Below are 17254 nucleotides of genomic sequence, written 5' to 3' on the forward strand. Positions count from 1 at the left end.
TACCTGGCAACCCTAGCATAACTATTTATAAGGTTTATAAAACTAGGCAAGGAATCGACTTAAACTCCAAAGAACATAATCCTCACATGAGAAAGAACACATTAGCTTTGATAGAAAATAAACTATTGAAACAATTGAAAAATTTGGTGGCAATATGCAATGCGTTTCATAACTATAGAACCACTCCATTTTTCTGCGTTTCCTGAGATATATATGACGTCGGTGGAATTATAGTATATAGTGTAGAATACAATAGATCTCTTTATTTATTAGACTGGGCGTTTGAACTTTATTGTTGTGTTCAGGCGTGTAACATTCAAAAAACTCAAATTCCAGTCTTTCATAACTATAGAACCAGAAAACTCTCACTCCTTTACAAAATTAAAGTCAATTTCACATGGATTACAATAAGTTTCTAATTTGTAGGTCATCTTTAGTTCTCAATCAGTTCAAATAACTCATTCGGGGTGGCTTCGACCAAGCTGCGTCATGTTGTAATGTGTATCTCGTTCTACGCAGAGGATACTGTTCGTTTAAGCTCTTCAAATCTCTCATTCTGCTTGTAAGCTACATCTACTATTCGTACGATCACTCCTCATGAGTTCTTTATAAGGTTTTAATCTGGCAAACAAGCTAACCAGCCCAGAATCTGAAGCCCCTATTCGTTAAACCATGCCATTACTTTCCGGATTTTATGAATTGATGCCAAATTACCCAATTATTGCGGTGTTTTTGATACAAAAACAGGAGTAAATGATTCTGAGGTACCTCATTGCACTTCTGACTGTGCACTCGTGTTGATGAAAAGCTTGTGACAGGTCACCTGTTCGTTTATGTTGTTCGGGGTTCTATTTCTACCCACGGCATTAAAATATAGGAAAAAAAAAGGCAAAACACACATCTATGGGAAAAATAAATAAGCTACTTAGGGACATTTACACAAAAATGAAACTATGCACCCAATTGACAAAAATAAAACCTATATGAAACGAAATAAAAATTTAATTAATAAAAGACGAGCTAGCTAGAATTAAAAGGACGGCGCACAGGCAACAAACATTACACGAAACCAGGGTTTATATACAGCAACCACAACACTACACACCACAAAATAAAAGGCTTTACGATTGGTACGAGTGGATTCCTGGCGGGATAAATCGATCCCAATTATTACTCGGCTGGTTGGAGGAAATTCCGGCCGGAGAAGATGGGACTTCCATCCATCATCGTTGATAAACCTGTCTGAAAAGTTGTGTTCAAACTCCACTAGATAAAACGTCGGAGTTCATTTGTGCGCGAGTTCTGTGGTACGCGCTAGCAATAACTGTGCCGACAAACGAAAACGAGTGGAACATCCTGGTTCCTGTGCACCAGTCAAGGAACGGGAGTTCGAGGAGATATCGAGCCGAAAGAAGGACATTCTTATATTCCGGTTAGAAACTGGTCCAGAAGAGGCGGAGGATACGGCGATACAGAACACCCCTAACCAGTGCAACGTTTCGGTCTGGAACTGGTCCAGCGGATGCAGAGGCAGCGGCGGGCCCTGACACAATACCCAATACACCTGTGAGTACTGTAATACAAAATAGGAGCTAGGGAAGTAGGTCAGAATCGAGCTAATAAACGCCGTCTCGTTAGGTAACCTATAAGAGTGTGTTTTCCTTTACTAGCTAATATAGAAAGGCTGAAATTGAGCCATCCTTGGGAGAGAATATAAAGAGTCCATGCGGGCAGCTGGACGTGACTAAGTTTCAAGCTATCTAAACCAGGTCTTCATGAAAATATTTTCATACCATCAAACTGTCGCCTGCAAAGTAACGAGTTGAAAAAATATATGACACGTTCCGTAAGTCCTTCCAGTATGAAAAAAAATCTATTCGAGTTGAGTTTCTTTTTATCAAGGAAGTTCTCCTGAAATAGTGAAACCAATGGGATTAGCTCCCACATTAGTTTTGACGTAGAACTACGTCTTTCAGGAAGGGTGCCAAATAAAAAAACAGGTCACGTTTCTGTGAAATAAAGTTAACGTTAATAATTATTTTCACAGCGAACAAATTCTAATGATTTGCACATTTGCATTTGCCAATGGAATCGGAAATTCTCTACGATTCGTTTGATATACTATACAGTACAATCCACTAATGCCTAAACAGTTTAAATTAAGGAAAACTGGAAGCATTCTCATTTTTCCATACATTTGTTCTGCCGATTTGTGTGCATTCCCGAACAGAGCTGTCATTAACGAGCAACTGATACATTCGTTCTCCCCTTTTTCGACATATTTGGTTTAAATAAGCCATCCGCGATTTGAAGCCACACCACTTCTCGTTTGGTGGTCATCGAAGCAACATGGTTGCCGCGGAGTGTCGAGCCGGAGAGGATTGTTTTCTTGTCGGGTGAAAGGGGAGTATGGAATACAATTTATTCCCACAAGGGCCCTCCTCAGGGCTAGAGGCAGAAACCAAAAATAGAATAGAATGAAAACACAGATGCGGGTGAGCTAGCATAACACAACGAGCGGATATCATTCATGTCCAATGCTGATTTCACACACATACATCCAGATAGAGGAAGCCCTCTGTATCGAGATGTGCTACGACAAAGAAGAGCAGCATACGAGAATTTTTTGTGCTAGTGCGGATATGGGAGATTATCCAGAATTTTGGAATATAGATATACACTGTATTTATTTAGATAAACGTATATTTCACGAAATTATGCTTTCAAATTCCAGCAGGGTAACCTTACTGTTGGATGTTGTGGAGTTCGATTACATCTCAAACGGAACATAGGAGCAAAAGGGTTCATAGTTTGTGATCGATATCTGAGTGGTAAGGAGAAAGTCTGATGCGAGTTGAACCTAGTAAACGAGAAGTGTTAATAGCTTTCGACTCTACTCAACTCTTTCGAGTCTACTATTATAAAAATTTCGATTCATTCTAAAAAAATATCCGAAGTGATAAACAATTGGATTGACTAATATAATTCCGTAGTTCTACGTCGAAAACTGCGGTCGTGTCCTAGATAAAACCCATTACAATTTTTGGACCCGCAGCTTTGGAGATGGGATTTTTATGCTTTGGGGCGAATTTTCTCGAAAAGGTCTGGTTTAGATAGTTTACCATCAACACAAATGAACAGTCAGAAGTGCAATGAAGTACTTCAGAATCATTTACTTGCGTTTTTGCATCCAAAGAATGTGATAATTGGGTAATTTGGAATTTCATAAAATCCGGAAGGTCAGGAGCACGTTTTAATGAATATGGGGCTTCAGATTCTGTACTGGTCAGCTCATTTACCAGATCAAAACCTTATAAAGAACTTATGAGTAGTGATCGTACGGATAGTAGATGCAGCTTACAAGCAGTATGAGAGATTTGAAGAGCTTAAACGAGCAGTATCCTCTGCGTAGAACGAGATACACACTACAACATGGCGCAGCTTGGTCGAAGCCACCCGAATGGGTTATTTGAACTGATTGAGAACAAAAGATGATCTACAAATTAGGAACTTATTGTAATTCATGTGAAATTGATTTTAATTTTGTAAAGGAGTGCGAGTTTTCTGGTTCTATAGTTATGAAAGACTGAAATTTGAGTTTTTTGAATGTTACACGTCTGAACACAACAATAAAGTTCAAATGCCCAGTCTAATAAATAAAGAGATCTATTGTATTCTACACTATATACTTTAATTCAACCGACCTCATACATATTTCAGGAAACGCAGAAAAATGGAGTGGTTCTATAGTAATGAAACGCAGAGTCGCGCCTTGCAAGCTCATTTTATAGCGTCTTTGGTTATACAAAAATTAAAACAACATCTCTAGTGCAGCAAACAAAAAATTCATATAGATTTATAAAGAAAAAATATAAAATTTGAATTTTTCATCGAATGCACCATTTTTTATTGAAGAAACTGCATAAACCTACACAATAGATCCTAAATAGAACGCTTAAACTGAAAAACGTATCAATTTGTTGCATGTTCAACGAATTTAAACAGTTTTTTTTGCCGGCGCTCTGAAATCGCGGATTTTTTTTACATAAAAATGATTTTTTTCAGCGGCCCTGAAAAGCCCTAAAAATATAGTTGTTACGGCCCTATAACTTATTTTGTATGAATAAGACAAAAACTAGAGAAAGATTTTCGATTGAAAAATTTTGCTATAGGTATCACTTAATTCTGGAAAAGGGGTCTATTGTCAAAAATAGTTGATCTAAATCTACACAGATTTACCGCACTACAGGGAGCGGTTTTGCAATCAGGGTTGTTGTATGCGTTTGGATGCCAAAGATCGAAAAGTATCCTGGAGTGACATCTCCAAGAATATCAATGAAATTTTTAGAAACAAACTTCAGAGAGTCAGTCAACGGAACGTGAACATTGTCACTGCAGAAATTGCGTAATAATTGCCTCTTCCATGATAGTAACGGAATCTTACAAATGGAAGAACGAATCGATACTAATACGTTTGAAACTAAATTAAAATTAGCAGAATCGTTTAAATTGTGCTCGAAGCAGTTTGAAATACGACATTGTGACCCACAAACAATCCACTGTGGCAAAATTCCTAAACAGTTCGATTAAAGATACAGCCATTGTCAAATGATGGAAAACATTAATCAATTCTACATCTTCTGCAAAATCCGCCTCATGTTTATAATCGAAATTCTCGATAACGAGAAAAGGAAGATAAAAAATCAAAAATGGTGATTTTCCCCTTTCCCAAGTTTGGTACTCTGGACGCGTTTGATCGTGTCTCGTTTTAACTAATCATAGACAGTGAAGACAACAATATTGAATAAACTGAAAGAATTGGAATTGAGAAACTGGATAGATCAATTTGTCTGATTTCAGAATCATGCAATAAAAATCGACGGAATTTCTGAGCCCGGGAATAATGACCACCCCTAGCATCCAGACATGGCACTATAGCGCCATGGCCAAAGCGGGGTCGACTCGCAGCGACCCTTAGTTATTATAGCAGAGCGTCACCATCAAAACTACCAGCGGCGACTTGCAACAGCAAGCACCAAGACAAAATGATAACAGAATTAAGCGATAATAATAATAAATAAAACCTAATTCAGTGCCATCGCAATTGTTTTATTAGGAATAATGAATAGATGTTTGCGGCTTCCGCCATCCAGAGATCCTTCGTTGGCGTCCACATTCGTGCACCGACCGCTAGTGTATTTCCACCCCAGGAACCGCCAGGTCCGTGTTGTCATAGGTCCGCTAATGTAGTCATGGGGCTCATACAAGCTTACGGTTTATTGTTTTTTGGCCTGACTGCATCTGGGGACGCAGGGATGGCAGAAGCACCAGGAAAATAAACACTTGATGTTTTCAGCGCTACACACGGGCTTAACGAAGTGTGTTACTTGGTATTTGATTCTGCTACGCTACAACTGTAATAGCATTACAGGAAGCACATGTCCTCACTGCAATCGGAATAAAATGATCCTTAGATGACATGCATGTGAACAAATAAATATATCTGCACAAGATAGCAGAACTCCTTCCCTTCAGCATCCTGCATGGTGGCGAAGCGAATGATTCGAGTATACATCAATGCATCTGGATCATTGCTCATAAAATCCTGCGTTATTGGTTCCTCCGGAGAAAAAAATATCTTTTCAAACACAGCCCTTCTCATCGATGGACAGCAATATTAAAAGTCGTCATTTTTCTTGGGAATTCCCTTTCAGCACCAGCGTGTAGAACATGATAACGCCAAACTCCAGCCGTCAGAAGGATTGCACTACTTGTTGGAGTGATTATAAGCGAAGAGCATGGAGACGAGAAGGAGGGGACAATATAACACCGCCCAATCATTCGCCCACTCGTTTTCGCTCACTTTTCAGTGGCAAGATGGGATTGGGTGGGTGATAGCTCATGGCTATAAGGGATTTGCAGTTTTAAAATGAAAGATGATACTCAAAAGAAGGATTTGCGAGCTACATATTACGATCGTTACTTATTGAGTGCTTGTATCTTGCTGTCTTATTTTTTCTCCGTTTGAATTAAGATTAACACAGGCGATATTGAATAGTTTCAATGAATCGTTATGAATAATTGTCACTTTTACATTTTATACTTTTCCATTTTCATGATTCAATGATTCCATTTGTTATTACAAATCGTTTATTTTGGTTTCCGATGTTTTATTGTATTTCTTGTTTGTATTTTGAGTGGAAAGTTCGAAGATGCGCCCATACTAGTGACAGTCGAAAAAAAATCGGCCCAAAAATCCCACCACGATAGATGGGACGCTCACCATGTGACCATGGGAGCAACTAATATTGATTGAATGACTCAAATATGCCACTGATGAATGACAATATTTCGTGAATAAATAACTGGCGAATCAATGTGTTCTCCACCAGTGGATTAATAATACACAAACTGTAAGCATCTAGCACCCTTTTTCAATTGAGAGTATGCAGAAATTATACAGTGTTAAATAATTCCATAACAATTCACTGTTCACGCATTCACGTTATTGAATGTCGACACGGCAGAAACGAGCGATGGATTCCTTTCCGTTGGACGCATCCAATAAAAAGCCTGAAATGCTTCCAACTGTGATTACAGGGAAGTCGTAATAGGGGGCCGACATTGTTATAGTATCACCATTCCGTTGAAATGTTCAAACGAGCAGACATTTTCCACCCAGACTGCAATGGGCAGCAAAAAGTTCCACTGTAGCAGGAAAAAAGTAACCACTAACTCGAACACCGTGTCCGCCGAGTCCGAGTCTCCGAGTGATCGTGAATGCAAAAGTTTTAAACTAATGAAATTCAAAGCACGTCCGTACAGCCCTCTGGGTTATGAGGTGAGCGATTGAAAGTGCATTCCATCCTACCATAATGTAACCAACATTTGATTCGACATCATTCAAGCGAAGTGCTCCTGCGTTCTGGGAGACCGTTTCCGGAGGCCAGCCACTCTTTACGGCCCGGGAAGCTATCCATTACGGGAATCACAACTATTTCTTCAATTGCCACATGTTTCCGCTTCTGTTTTTTTTTCGTAGTTTTTCCATCAGTCACTTAGCCAAGATTGTCCACTTTAAATAGTGGATGAAATTGAATATACTAATAGGAGTACCGATAAGTTTTTTCGTTTTTTTTCAAAAATTAGTGCTTTATTCTGCAAAAATGGTTACAAATTTAATATTCAAAGTATTGCCCATCGCTAGTCACAACTTTTTCCCACCTGTCTGGCAATTCAAGGAACCCTTTGCGGAAATAATCGGCCGGTTTGTAGGCTAACCACGAATCGATCCCATTTTTGACTTCATCATGGTTGACCAGAGGCCATGTTGCATCGATCGAAAAAGGTAGTAATCGGACAGAGCGATGTCTGGAGAATACGGCGGGTTGGGTAGGACCTACCATTCCAGCGTATTTTTCCAAGTATTTTTTGATCGGTTTCTCAACATGCGGCCGAGCATTGTCGTGCTGCAAAATAACTTTATCGTGTCTTTGCTCGTATTGTGGCCGCTTTTCCTTCAGTGCACGGCTCAAACGCATCAATTGTCGTCGGTAGACGTCCTTCGTAATGGTTTCATTCGGTTTTAGCAGTTCATAGTACACCACACCCAGCTGGTCCCACCAAATAGACATAACCTGCATAACCTTCTGGCCGTGAATATTCTGAGCGGCCGTCGATGTTGATGCATGGCCGGGGTAACCATACGTTGCGCGACGTTTAGGATTGTCGTAATGGACCCACTTTTCTTCGCCTGAAACGATTTGATGCCAAAAAAAACCCTTTCTTTTATGCCGTTGGAGCAGTTGTTCGCAGCGTTCGATGTCTCGTGGCTTCAATTCATACGGCACCCAATGTCCTATCTTTCGAATCATTCCCATTGCTTTTAAACGATCGGATATGGTTTGCTGAGCTACTCCAAGTGTATGTGCAAGTTCTTGTTGCGTTTGTGACGGATCTTGATCGAGTAAAGCCTTCAATTCTTCGTCTACAAACTTTTTTGGCGGCCCGGAACGGTCTTCGTCTTCCAAGTCAAAATTATCACTTATTAACCGTGCAAACCACGTCTGACACGTTCGCTCAGTTGGAGCATGGTCACCATAAACTTCCACCAAAATGCGATGACTTTCCGCAACTTTTTTCTTCATATTAAAGTAATGAAGTAACACTCCTCGCAAAAACAGTCTCGTTAGTACGAAACTCGACATATTCGAAGTGGCAAAAAACTATGTTGTCTACGCTTCAACTTTTTGACTCATAATGAAAAAGACGCGCAATGACAATAGCTTTCCAAGGAATATCTGGAAATTTGATTCACTGGAATAGTAATCAAATTACGCCATCCGTTGTAAAACCGAAGAAACTTACCGGTGCACCTAATAATTATTGAATGTATTCGTTTTTTATTGTTTTCATGGCTATCTTTTTTCTGGAAAGCTGAGGATTTTTTACATAATATATGTCCAAATTAAAGATGGTTTTTTTTCGTTTTTGAGATATAATTTAGCGTCCTCTAGTCCAGAGCCATGGAAATAATAAAAAACGGCTACAATCAATAATTACGAAAATAGAATCCATCTTTTTTGCAAGTTAATAAAATGTTATCTCAAATGCTATCCATCAAAGAACGTTTTTTTTCTTTAACTTTTATATTTCAAATTCTCCATCAAAACTGTCTTCGTACGATTTTTAAAGCTTATCAATTCCAATATTCTGCGATGCAGAACTTGTCAATATCTTAATCCTTCTTAAAGTTATTGATGTTTTTTTACCCAAAACATCAATAAGTCAACAAACATTTTTACGGAATTAGAATATACAGAAAAGAATGAAATGAATGAATGAATGAATTTTTTCACATTCCTCGTCAGGACACACTCGTTAGTTGGCAGCGCATGTGGAGTGAAGATGAGTTCGGTCGTTGGTTACACACGATTATCCCTAAGGTTTCGACGAGTGCTTGGTTTAAGGGATTGAATGTAGGTTGTGATTTCATTCGCGTGATATCTCGGCTCATGTCCAATCACTACAACCTAAACGCGCATCTCTATCGCATTGGGCTCGCAGCAAACAATCTTTGTGATTGTGGCGATGGCTACCACGACATCGAGCATGTTGTCTGGTCGTGTATCCGGTTCCATGCTGCTCGCTCTCAGCTCTCTAGAGCACTGAGAGCACAAGGCAGACAATCGGATATCCCCGTCCGGGATATCTTAGGTAGCCGTGATCCTGATCTTCTGGTTCATCTATACCTGTTCCTCAGAAACGCCGATGTCAACGTTTAATGATGTTTCCTTCGTTGTGCCCCCGTTTCATATCCCTCCTATCCAAACGATAAACTTTTACTTAGTCGCGGCAATACATACACACACTCTTTACAGATGCACGGGCCGAAGGTTGTGCAGTCCACTGATCATTCAACAAGAGCCAAAGGGTGTACCGCTCATGACAACTCTACACGAGCTGATGATTGCGTCGGCTAGTGACTTTTCATAGAAATGTGAGAACCACTATATCGGTTCGGCATGTGAATCGCACTTAATACAGCCATTCCATGCCGAACCGATATAGTGGTTCTCACATTTCTATGAAAAGTGGTTGTTTTGTTCTTTATTGCAGAATATTAGACCCTTATTTTTTTTTATTTTTTCGTTGGGGTGATTTCCATTTTAGGATGGTCCGAAAAATCAACTTTTTCCACCTTTTCCCAAAAATGACTTTTAGACGATCGACATATCAAATTGAAGCCAATGCACGATGGTCCAGGAGATGTATTTAAGTGTAATTAGCATTTAGAGCTCCACAGTTACAAAGCTGTTACATACAATAGAGCGCTATTTTTTATATAATCAAACATCCATGTCACGTTCACGTTACGTCAATTATTCTCCCATGCAATTCTTATGAAAACATTCACATACACCAGCCACGGAAACTTCGAGTTGCCGTTGATGGTGTATGTGAATGCTTCCATAAGAATTGTATGGAAGAATAATTGACGTAACGTGAACGTGACGTGGATGTTTTATGTGAATCGCACTTTATTCGTCATTAGATTCATACGTGCAAAAGCGAAGTACAAATGTTTGACTTTCGTATAGTTATAGTCACACATATACACACTTGTAAAAGAATTGCACCAGTGAAAGAATTGTAGACTGTGAACTATAAACTAATCGGTGGCTTATGGTTATGTTTTGCAGTTACAGTTTCGGGGATATTTTTTTTTAATATACTAGCTGTACCCTGCCACGCTTTGCTGTGGCACATAGTGGTTGCATGATTCAGTTGAATTTTTCATTTTTTTATGTTGTAACAACAATCTTAGATGTGTTGGATTGTTTTGTATATTGTATCATAGTTTGAGCTCAATCGGATTACTGAATAGTCGATTATCATTAGAAGCTCAATTTCAGAAACGCACTCTGGTCATATATAATATCATTTTTCTTTAAATTTTCCCATTTTTATGCCGTAACAACACTCCTTGAAGTGGGTTGTATATTGTGTCCAACTTTGAGCTCAATCGGTTTCGTATTTTTCGAGTTTTTGACGCGTACACAAACTAACAGAACATTTAAAGAGATGGGCTGAACAATATCGACAAGAAAACAAGTCGCAGGAAGTTCCTAGAAAAGGATTTCTATTTGTAACATCTTTCTATGGCCCATAAAAAACATTAATTCTTAGTTTACCAAGAACACAGAGATAAATAATATCAGAAATATGAAAACTTGAAATTCCAGAACCATTATCATCTGGTAGCAATCTAGAAGGTCGTTATACATTTTTTTTTTCTTCGAAAAAACAGACCCGACAAACACGCAGCAACTATATGAAATGTGAAAAATTATTTTGTCTCGAGCATGCAGTTATGGTATGTTCTGATTCTTACACCGATGAAACCACAATCAATTAATACCTTTTTATGTTATTTTATAGCTTTTTTTACTTTCAGGAATTATATTCAGTTGCTTACTGTCAATTGATAACAGGAAAAAAGTCGAACTTCGTTATTTGTTTTAGAGTGTAAAAAACTACTCGGTTTTGAAGAGGCAGAATTAGATGACTATTGATACTGCATGAACATGAAGAAAACATGTTTTCTGGAGTTTTTTCATTCAATTATACATCTTCATCTTCAAATAAATACCAATAAAGCCTAAAAGTACACAATAGCAATATTACAGAGAAGTTCAACTTTCGGTCTGTGACAGGGTACATAAGGTGGCGCATAAGTCACGAAACCGATTTGCACAAAAAAAAAATTCGTATAAAAAAAATGTCTCACGAAACAAAATTTTTATTCTCGAAGTCGAATAAACTGAACCGCTTAGGAACCAACACGCTCGATAGTTGCAGTGCAATCGTTATTTTTTTTTTCTTCAGGGAGCGTTGAGTGACTTATGCGCCACCCTGTATACGAGTTATGATTTTTTGCGCGAATACAGTCAATTTCGCTGCTATATCGATATAAACAATTCTTGGTGAGAATTCAAGCAAAACCTTCAAAAATCACTGTACTTATGATAACCACTTTAATTTCACCTTAACGTTGAAAGGTTACATTTTTTATTGGAGTAAGTCATACTTGAAATATGAAAAACAAACTGTATATAATCGAGCCCAAAATTGTATGTAGGAGAAGTGGGGGCATAGTGGTCGCCCTAAGGAATATGTCTATTTCCAGCGTCTACATACCGCTACAATTCCCGTTTTTCTAAGATTATTATAGTTCAACTCATTGCTGTTCAAGATAGCATACGGCTTTTACTATAAAAATTCAAAATAGTACATTTTCCATCATTAGAGAAAAGGTGAAAAATCGACCTTTTTTTCTTGAATGTAAAGTGCTCACCTAGCGGGGCTAAAGTGGTCACTCGCACATATCAAGCTAAATGGGATATATTTATGCGTTTCTTTTTTGGTCCAAATTTGTTCAAACCATATTCGATTTAGTAGGTAAAGGTATGAAATAAGCTTGGTCTATTCACCTAGAGTCTCAATTCAAATTTTCTCATGCATACAAAAACGTTGTACGAAACACATAACGTTCCACATAATGAGGCATGGTTTTATTGGAGTGGCATATTTTCCAGGGTCGAAGCCACAAAAGGAACCTCTTCAAGAGCAGAATGTGATGAGGTATATTAGCTTTAGTAAACAGAACATTGTAAGTCGTTATGCACCTATGACCACTTTGCCCTCAAACATCAAAATAATTTCTATGCTGCTACGCTACTACGGCTGAATGGCTATCGGGAGAGCAATTTTGTTTTTATTGATAGTTCGACATGCAACTGCTCTACTGAAGTACAGGGTGACTCAAAATTGATTAAATTCTTCAAACATAAGGTGCCTATCACTACGGTGTCAGTAGTCAATAGTTATACTAATAAACAAGCAGGTTACCACTTTGCCCCCACTACCCCTAATTGAGTCCGACTTGTATAGCAAAAAAAAATCACAAAAGCACATATCGTTTACGTTCCTTTCAATAAACGACCGTACATTTTTACCTGAATTTATAAAGCATAAGCATCTAAGGGAATTCTGGGATTCTTATGGCTTCAGAATAAAGATATCAAATATCCCGAAAAGGTGCCACGATTTTCAGTTTAAAGGGTAATGATAACAAATTGTCCCAAACAAATATCGAGCTAGAGTTAATGTCACTCATTCATTTACCGGAAAATGCCACCGTAAGCCTCACTATAATCAACTCACCTGCTCAGCACCTTAGTTGATTTCACTATTTTCGGCGTAGTCGCTACATAATTAATGCTGCCCGGTGTCGTTATATCGGTCTGTTCGGATGCACCAGCTGTGACCCCATTTTCCTCATTATCGCCAATATCATCTTCCGCCTCATTATGATCGTCGTCTTCGTTCACTGCTGGGTCCACATTAGCAGCGGTGGTTGTCACTTCATCCTTGAACCTTCCGTGCCCGTGCACCCGCATGGCTTTGTGACTCCGACCCGGAACGTCACCGGCATCCACCGGTGGAACCGAATCCAGCAGCCCTATTGATAGCAGCGTCAGGCTCAATGCGAGAATCGACGATGCGACGGGACTCTTTCTAAAGACGAACATTTCGACTGCTTCCGTTTTACGTTTTTTCGTTTCCGATTCGCTGGCTTCAGAGTCCTCAGTACCACTGCGCGGGGGTTGATTTTTTGTGAATGTAATTATTTTAGAGCAGCTTACTCTTTTTTGTACTACTGAATGCTGTTACCTCGATTCAACCACTCAAAAAAAAGCTTTCCCTACGCTGGGACGAAAAACAGCGATCGAAAGTGGGTGACCTCTCCCCGGCAGCTTCGGTGTACAATCACTCGCTCCCAGTTCGCGATGGCTCGATCCTATTTCACTACAGCAAATATTTTATCATAATTTCAATTCTCACTTCCTCCATCCGGATACGGAGCAAAGTTGAGTCTCGAACAGTCAACAACGAAAGAATCCAGCCAATGCAAGAAGCACGTTAGAAACGTTCAAATCAAGTGGCGGAAAGTTGCTCTATTCTTTGAGTTTTCTGCGGCATTCACCACGTTCACCCAGTCCACGGTTCTTACGGCACACTCACTGAGTCCGGGCGTAATTTAATTGGGGACAAACTGCACGGACGCCAAATAAAACAACCGAAAAAGCTCAACACTGTTCACACTACGGAACAAAGAGAAAAATAGCCGTAATTCTTAAACAGTCACAATGAATTTATGTATCCTTGTCTATTGCGCCGGGGAAAAAAATTCTCCACGAATAATCTGATAAATGTCTATCTTTTATCACGGTCCACAAATGATTGAAATAGATTAGATTATGAGCGCTCGAGAAAAGACCATCCCAGCACAGGGAATGGGCAGGGAGGGGATGCTAACCGCTTGAATGTTTCAGCTCCCTCACATAGATTTGACACCATCTCCTGCACTGAAGAAGATCAAATTGGGCGACTGCAGTCAGCCTGTACCGTATGATGTCCCGACGACATCCGATCAACTGAATGTTCACTGAAAATAATTCAATTTCATCGATTTTAATCGGTGTTGATATGGTGCATATTATAATGCTCTCCCTCCTCTCGGACATTGTTAAGACTTTTGTTATAAATGTAATAAGTTCAATAATAAATCCAACCATTGAGGCACCGTGCGCAGCCCAAGCTCCCACCCGAAGGAGCCAATCATTCGAGTTACTAACTGAGACGATGCGCGAATGAGTTTTGTCAATTACCACCTTGAGCAGCCACGCCGATAGAAATTGTTTGTTCTTGGCCACGTCACATCACGACGGTGGCGGCGGCGATACGAATCTGGAGCAGTTAACTGACCTCTGGGAAAAGGAAGAAACGCTTTCACTTTACTGGCAGAATGGGCAGGTATCAGATTGGATAACGACGTCCACGTCGAGAGAACGTCACGCTTTGGATAGACATATCACGTTTTCATGCATGACAGATTATTTAGGCTGGGCAGTAATAACTGTACGCATCACGTTCGGAGGACCGATGACTGTAGAGCGAAATGATGTCTCGGGATAAGATATGGTTGTCGAATTTATTGGTTCTTATTACTCCAGGATGCACAGTGGAGGAATTTCGCGCTGATCCGTCTTGAAGGTGCACTCTTTCAGAGTAAACACCCATTCAAAAGATCTGCGGATTTGTTCAGAGTCTCTGAAGATTAGGAGAAGAAAACAACCATTCGAAGTAAACCTCATAATGATTTGGAGAACTTGAGACCATTAAGTATACACGGGAAATATTGTACATTGTGTCCCTGAATTCTATAAACCTTTTGGGATATGTTCTGTTGAATGGTTTTATTCTCGTATACATTCAAGATTTCTACAAAGTCTCTTACGTTTTCCTGTGTCATCGACAGCTTAGATTAGAACTTGTATGTAGAAAATATGAAACTATCTATCTACGAATAAGGTTTCGAATTCTGGCTTGTCATTTAATCATTTTATATCTGGACGGAAAAAATCGGATCTATCTCGGAACCATGTTATCAAAAATCTTGAGTAAAGTACACCGGGGCAAGTTGAAACAAATTTTTCGAAGTTCAACTTGAAAGCTATCTTGAAAAATCACTAAATCACTACATTCGAATCTGTTTGCGGCAAATACAAGGTACGAGGGCGGTCCGATAAGTACTTAACCTCATCTCCCGATGGCGTCAGTATCGCAAGAGAGATTACTTATCGTGTAGTAGGGGAGCCGCGGGTAAGACGGACAGTGGGGGTATGATGGACAGGTGATTGATTTGTATAGTTGCATTATGAATTTCAAATTTCTGTTGATGGGAACCCCTTCTACATGCTATTCTAGAATATTTAACCCATCCTATGATAATGAATACTGATCAAAAGTGAAATAGGGAAACAAAAACCGAAAATCAAACATGATTCCGCGTGTCGATGTAATTTTTGTGGCTTCGATATTAAGCGTTTTGAGTGATTTAATTGCAAAATTGAATTCGCGGATGGTTATATTTCGGTTTGTGAGTTGACAGAGAAGCGGTATTAGGTATGTATGAAAAAGTAAATTCTTTCGTAGGGGAAAGTAGGTAAAGACGGACACCCTAAGGTGTAATCTCAAATTGAAACTTCAGGTCCTTTTCTATCATAATTACCGTTGATACTAGTAAATTTATTCCAACATTGATGTATTCTGGGTCATTGAAAAAAATGCATCGAAATACTATTTCTTCACATGGTCGGGAAAGACGGACATCTGGAATGGGTAAAACGGACACTAAGGTGGGAAAGATGGACACTTACGGAAAAGTTGTAGTTTTTGTACGTATTTTAGTGTTTTCAGCATTGGGGAGTGTTCTTGAATTACGCTACGATTCGAAAGGCTACTCATGTTGTTCGTGGACAGTTTCGTCCTTGGAAGGGAACGACAGAAGAGGTCAAATACATACACTCCATGCAAAAATTTCTGGATTTTTGCGGGCCATTGTCCTCGCAAAGGAAGGAAAAGGATCTGGAATAGCCAACAACCTGTCCACGCATATTTTAAATGACCTCCTAGTGTAGTAATAATGTCACGTTCTGTAGTTCTGTATTCACTAGGAAGACGATAATTCATTTGTAAAGTTTAATGATACACTTAAAAATATTTCAAAACGAAAGTTTATTTATAAAGCATTAAAAACAATTCATCGATGGTTTAAGTTCATTTGAGTATTTAAATTAATTCAATTTTCAGTGGGAATAAAAAAACAAGAAAAAAAGAAGAATCAAGAGCAGTTCTGACAAATAGTTGCAGCAGAAGTAAAGCATTCAGCGTGGAACCATGAAAGGCATTGTAAGCATATTGTCCAACCTGTCCCAAAATCTGAATCAGAAAACTGGCTTCCGCATTTCTCGCATAGATTACCAGATGAGGTGTCCCCTTTGCCCTTATTTTGCTTAGGCTTCTTCGAAGAGCGTTGTTTTTGTTCTTTTTTGATGGATTTAATGTCTTTCGATACTTTCGCCTTCTTCAAAGTGTCAGCGTATTGAGCAGACGTTATGTCAGCTGCCTTTTCTGCTTGGCGTTTTCTCTTCGTGACTCTCGGGGTGACCATTTTCGGTAACGGAAGTATGATCGACGGAGATATTTCAAACACCGGGTTATTGGCCGTTGAGATGCTGTCCGGTTCTGCGAAATCAGCCATGATGTCTTCGGGAAGCACTTAAACTTCTTTATCCTCACAGGAAATGCGATTTACGGTCGATTGACTGGGCGCACCTTCAAGATGCAATCGAAACGTCTCTTCTTCACGAAGAATCTCAGGATCGGGTTCATTAGTCACCGTGGCCGGGGCAAAGTCATCATCGGAAAAAATATTGCGATCAAATGGCCAAATTCCTGTTTTTTTCTCAGCAATTTCCGTAGTAGCCGCCTTGATGAACTCAGGTTTCATGAGCTCGGAAACGTCATATTGGCTGATGACTTTACCTGGATTCTGTTGTAGGAAACGCTCTACTTCCTGTGCGTAGTACGTCTTGAAAGGTGCCATAAAGGATACATCAAGCGGTTGAAGTTTGTTGCTAGTGTGAGGTGGTAAAACTAGAACCTTAACAAAGTTAGCTATAGCTTTCTCGGTAAAAGCTAGGTTCTTCGTGTGCGACGAGTGGCCATCAATTATGAGCAAGGCAGGACTGTCTTCAGAAGGTTTTACATGCTCCAAAAAGTGATCGAACCCCACTCATTAAATATTTCGACCGTCATGTAACCCGATGCATTACAGGCAAATTTG

General features: G+C 39.4%; 1 protein-coding gene across 2 annotated transcripts in view; it reads right to left on the minus strand.

The window, feature by feature from the left end:
• The window catches only part of LOC129777056 (uncharacterized), a 52866-nt gene extending 38948 nt beyond the window's left edge, over positions 1–13918 (minus strand). Inside the window, exons 1-2 of one of the 2 annotated variants that reach the window (XM_055783111.1) lie at positions 13237–13918; positions 12727–13158 (exon numbers count right to left, since the gene is read on the minus strand). In XM_055783111.1, the coding sequence (XP_055639086.1) occupies positions 12727–13094 (368 nt within the window). In that variant the 5' untranslated portion in view covers positions 13095–13158; positions 13237–13918. Of the gene's footprint in view, positions 1–12726 lie in introns of both variants that reach the window. The other variant, XM_055783110.1, reaches the window with a different exon arrangement.
• Between the last annotated feature and the right edge of the window lie 3336 nt (positions 13919–17254).

The sequence above is a fragment of the Toxorhynchites rutilus genome, chromosome 3 (assembly GCF_029784135.1).
Source record: "Toxorhynchites rutilus septentrionalis strain SRP chromosome 3, ASM2978413v1, whole genome shotgun sequence".
NCBI classification, from domain to species: Eukaryota; Metazoa; Arthropoda; class Insecta; order Diptera; family Culicidae; genus Toxorhynchites; species Toxorhynchites rutilus.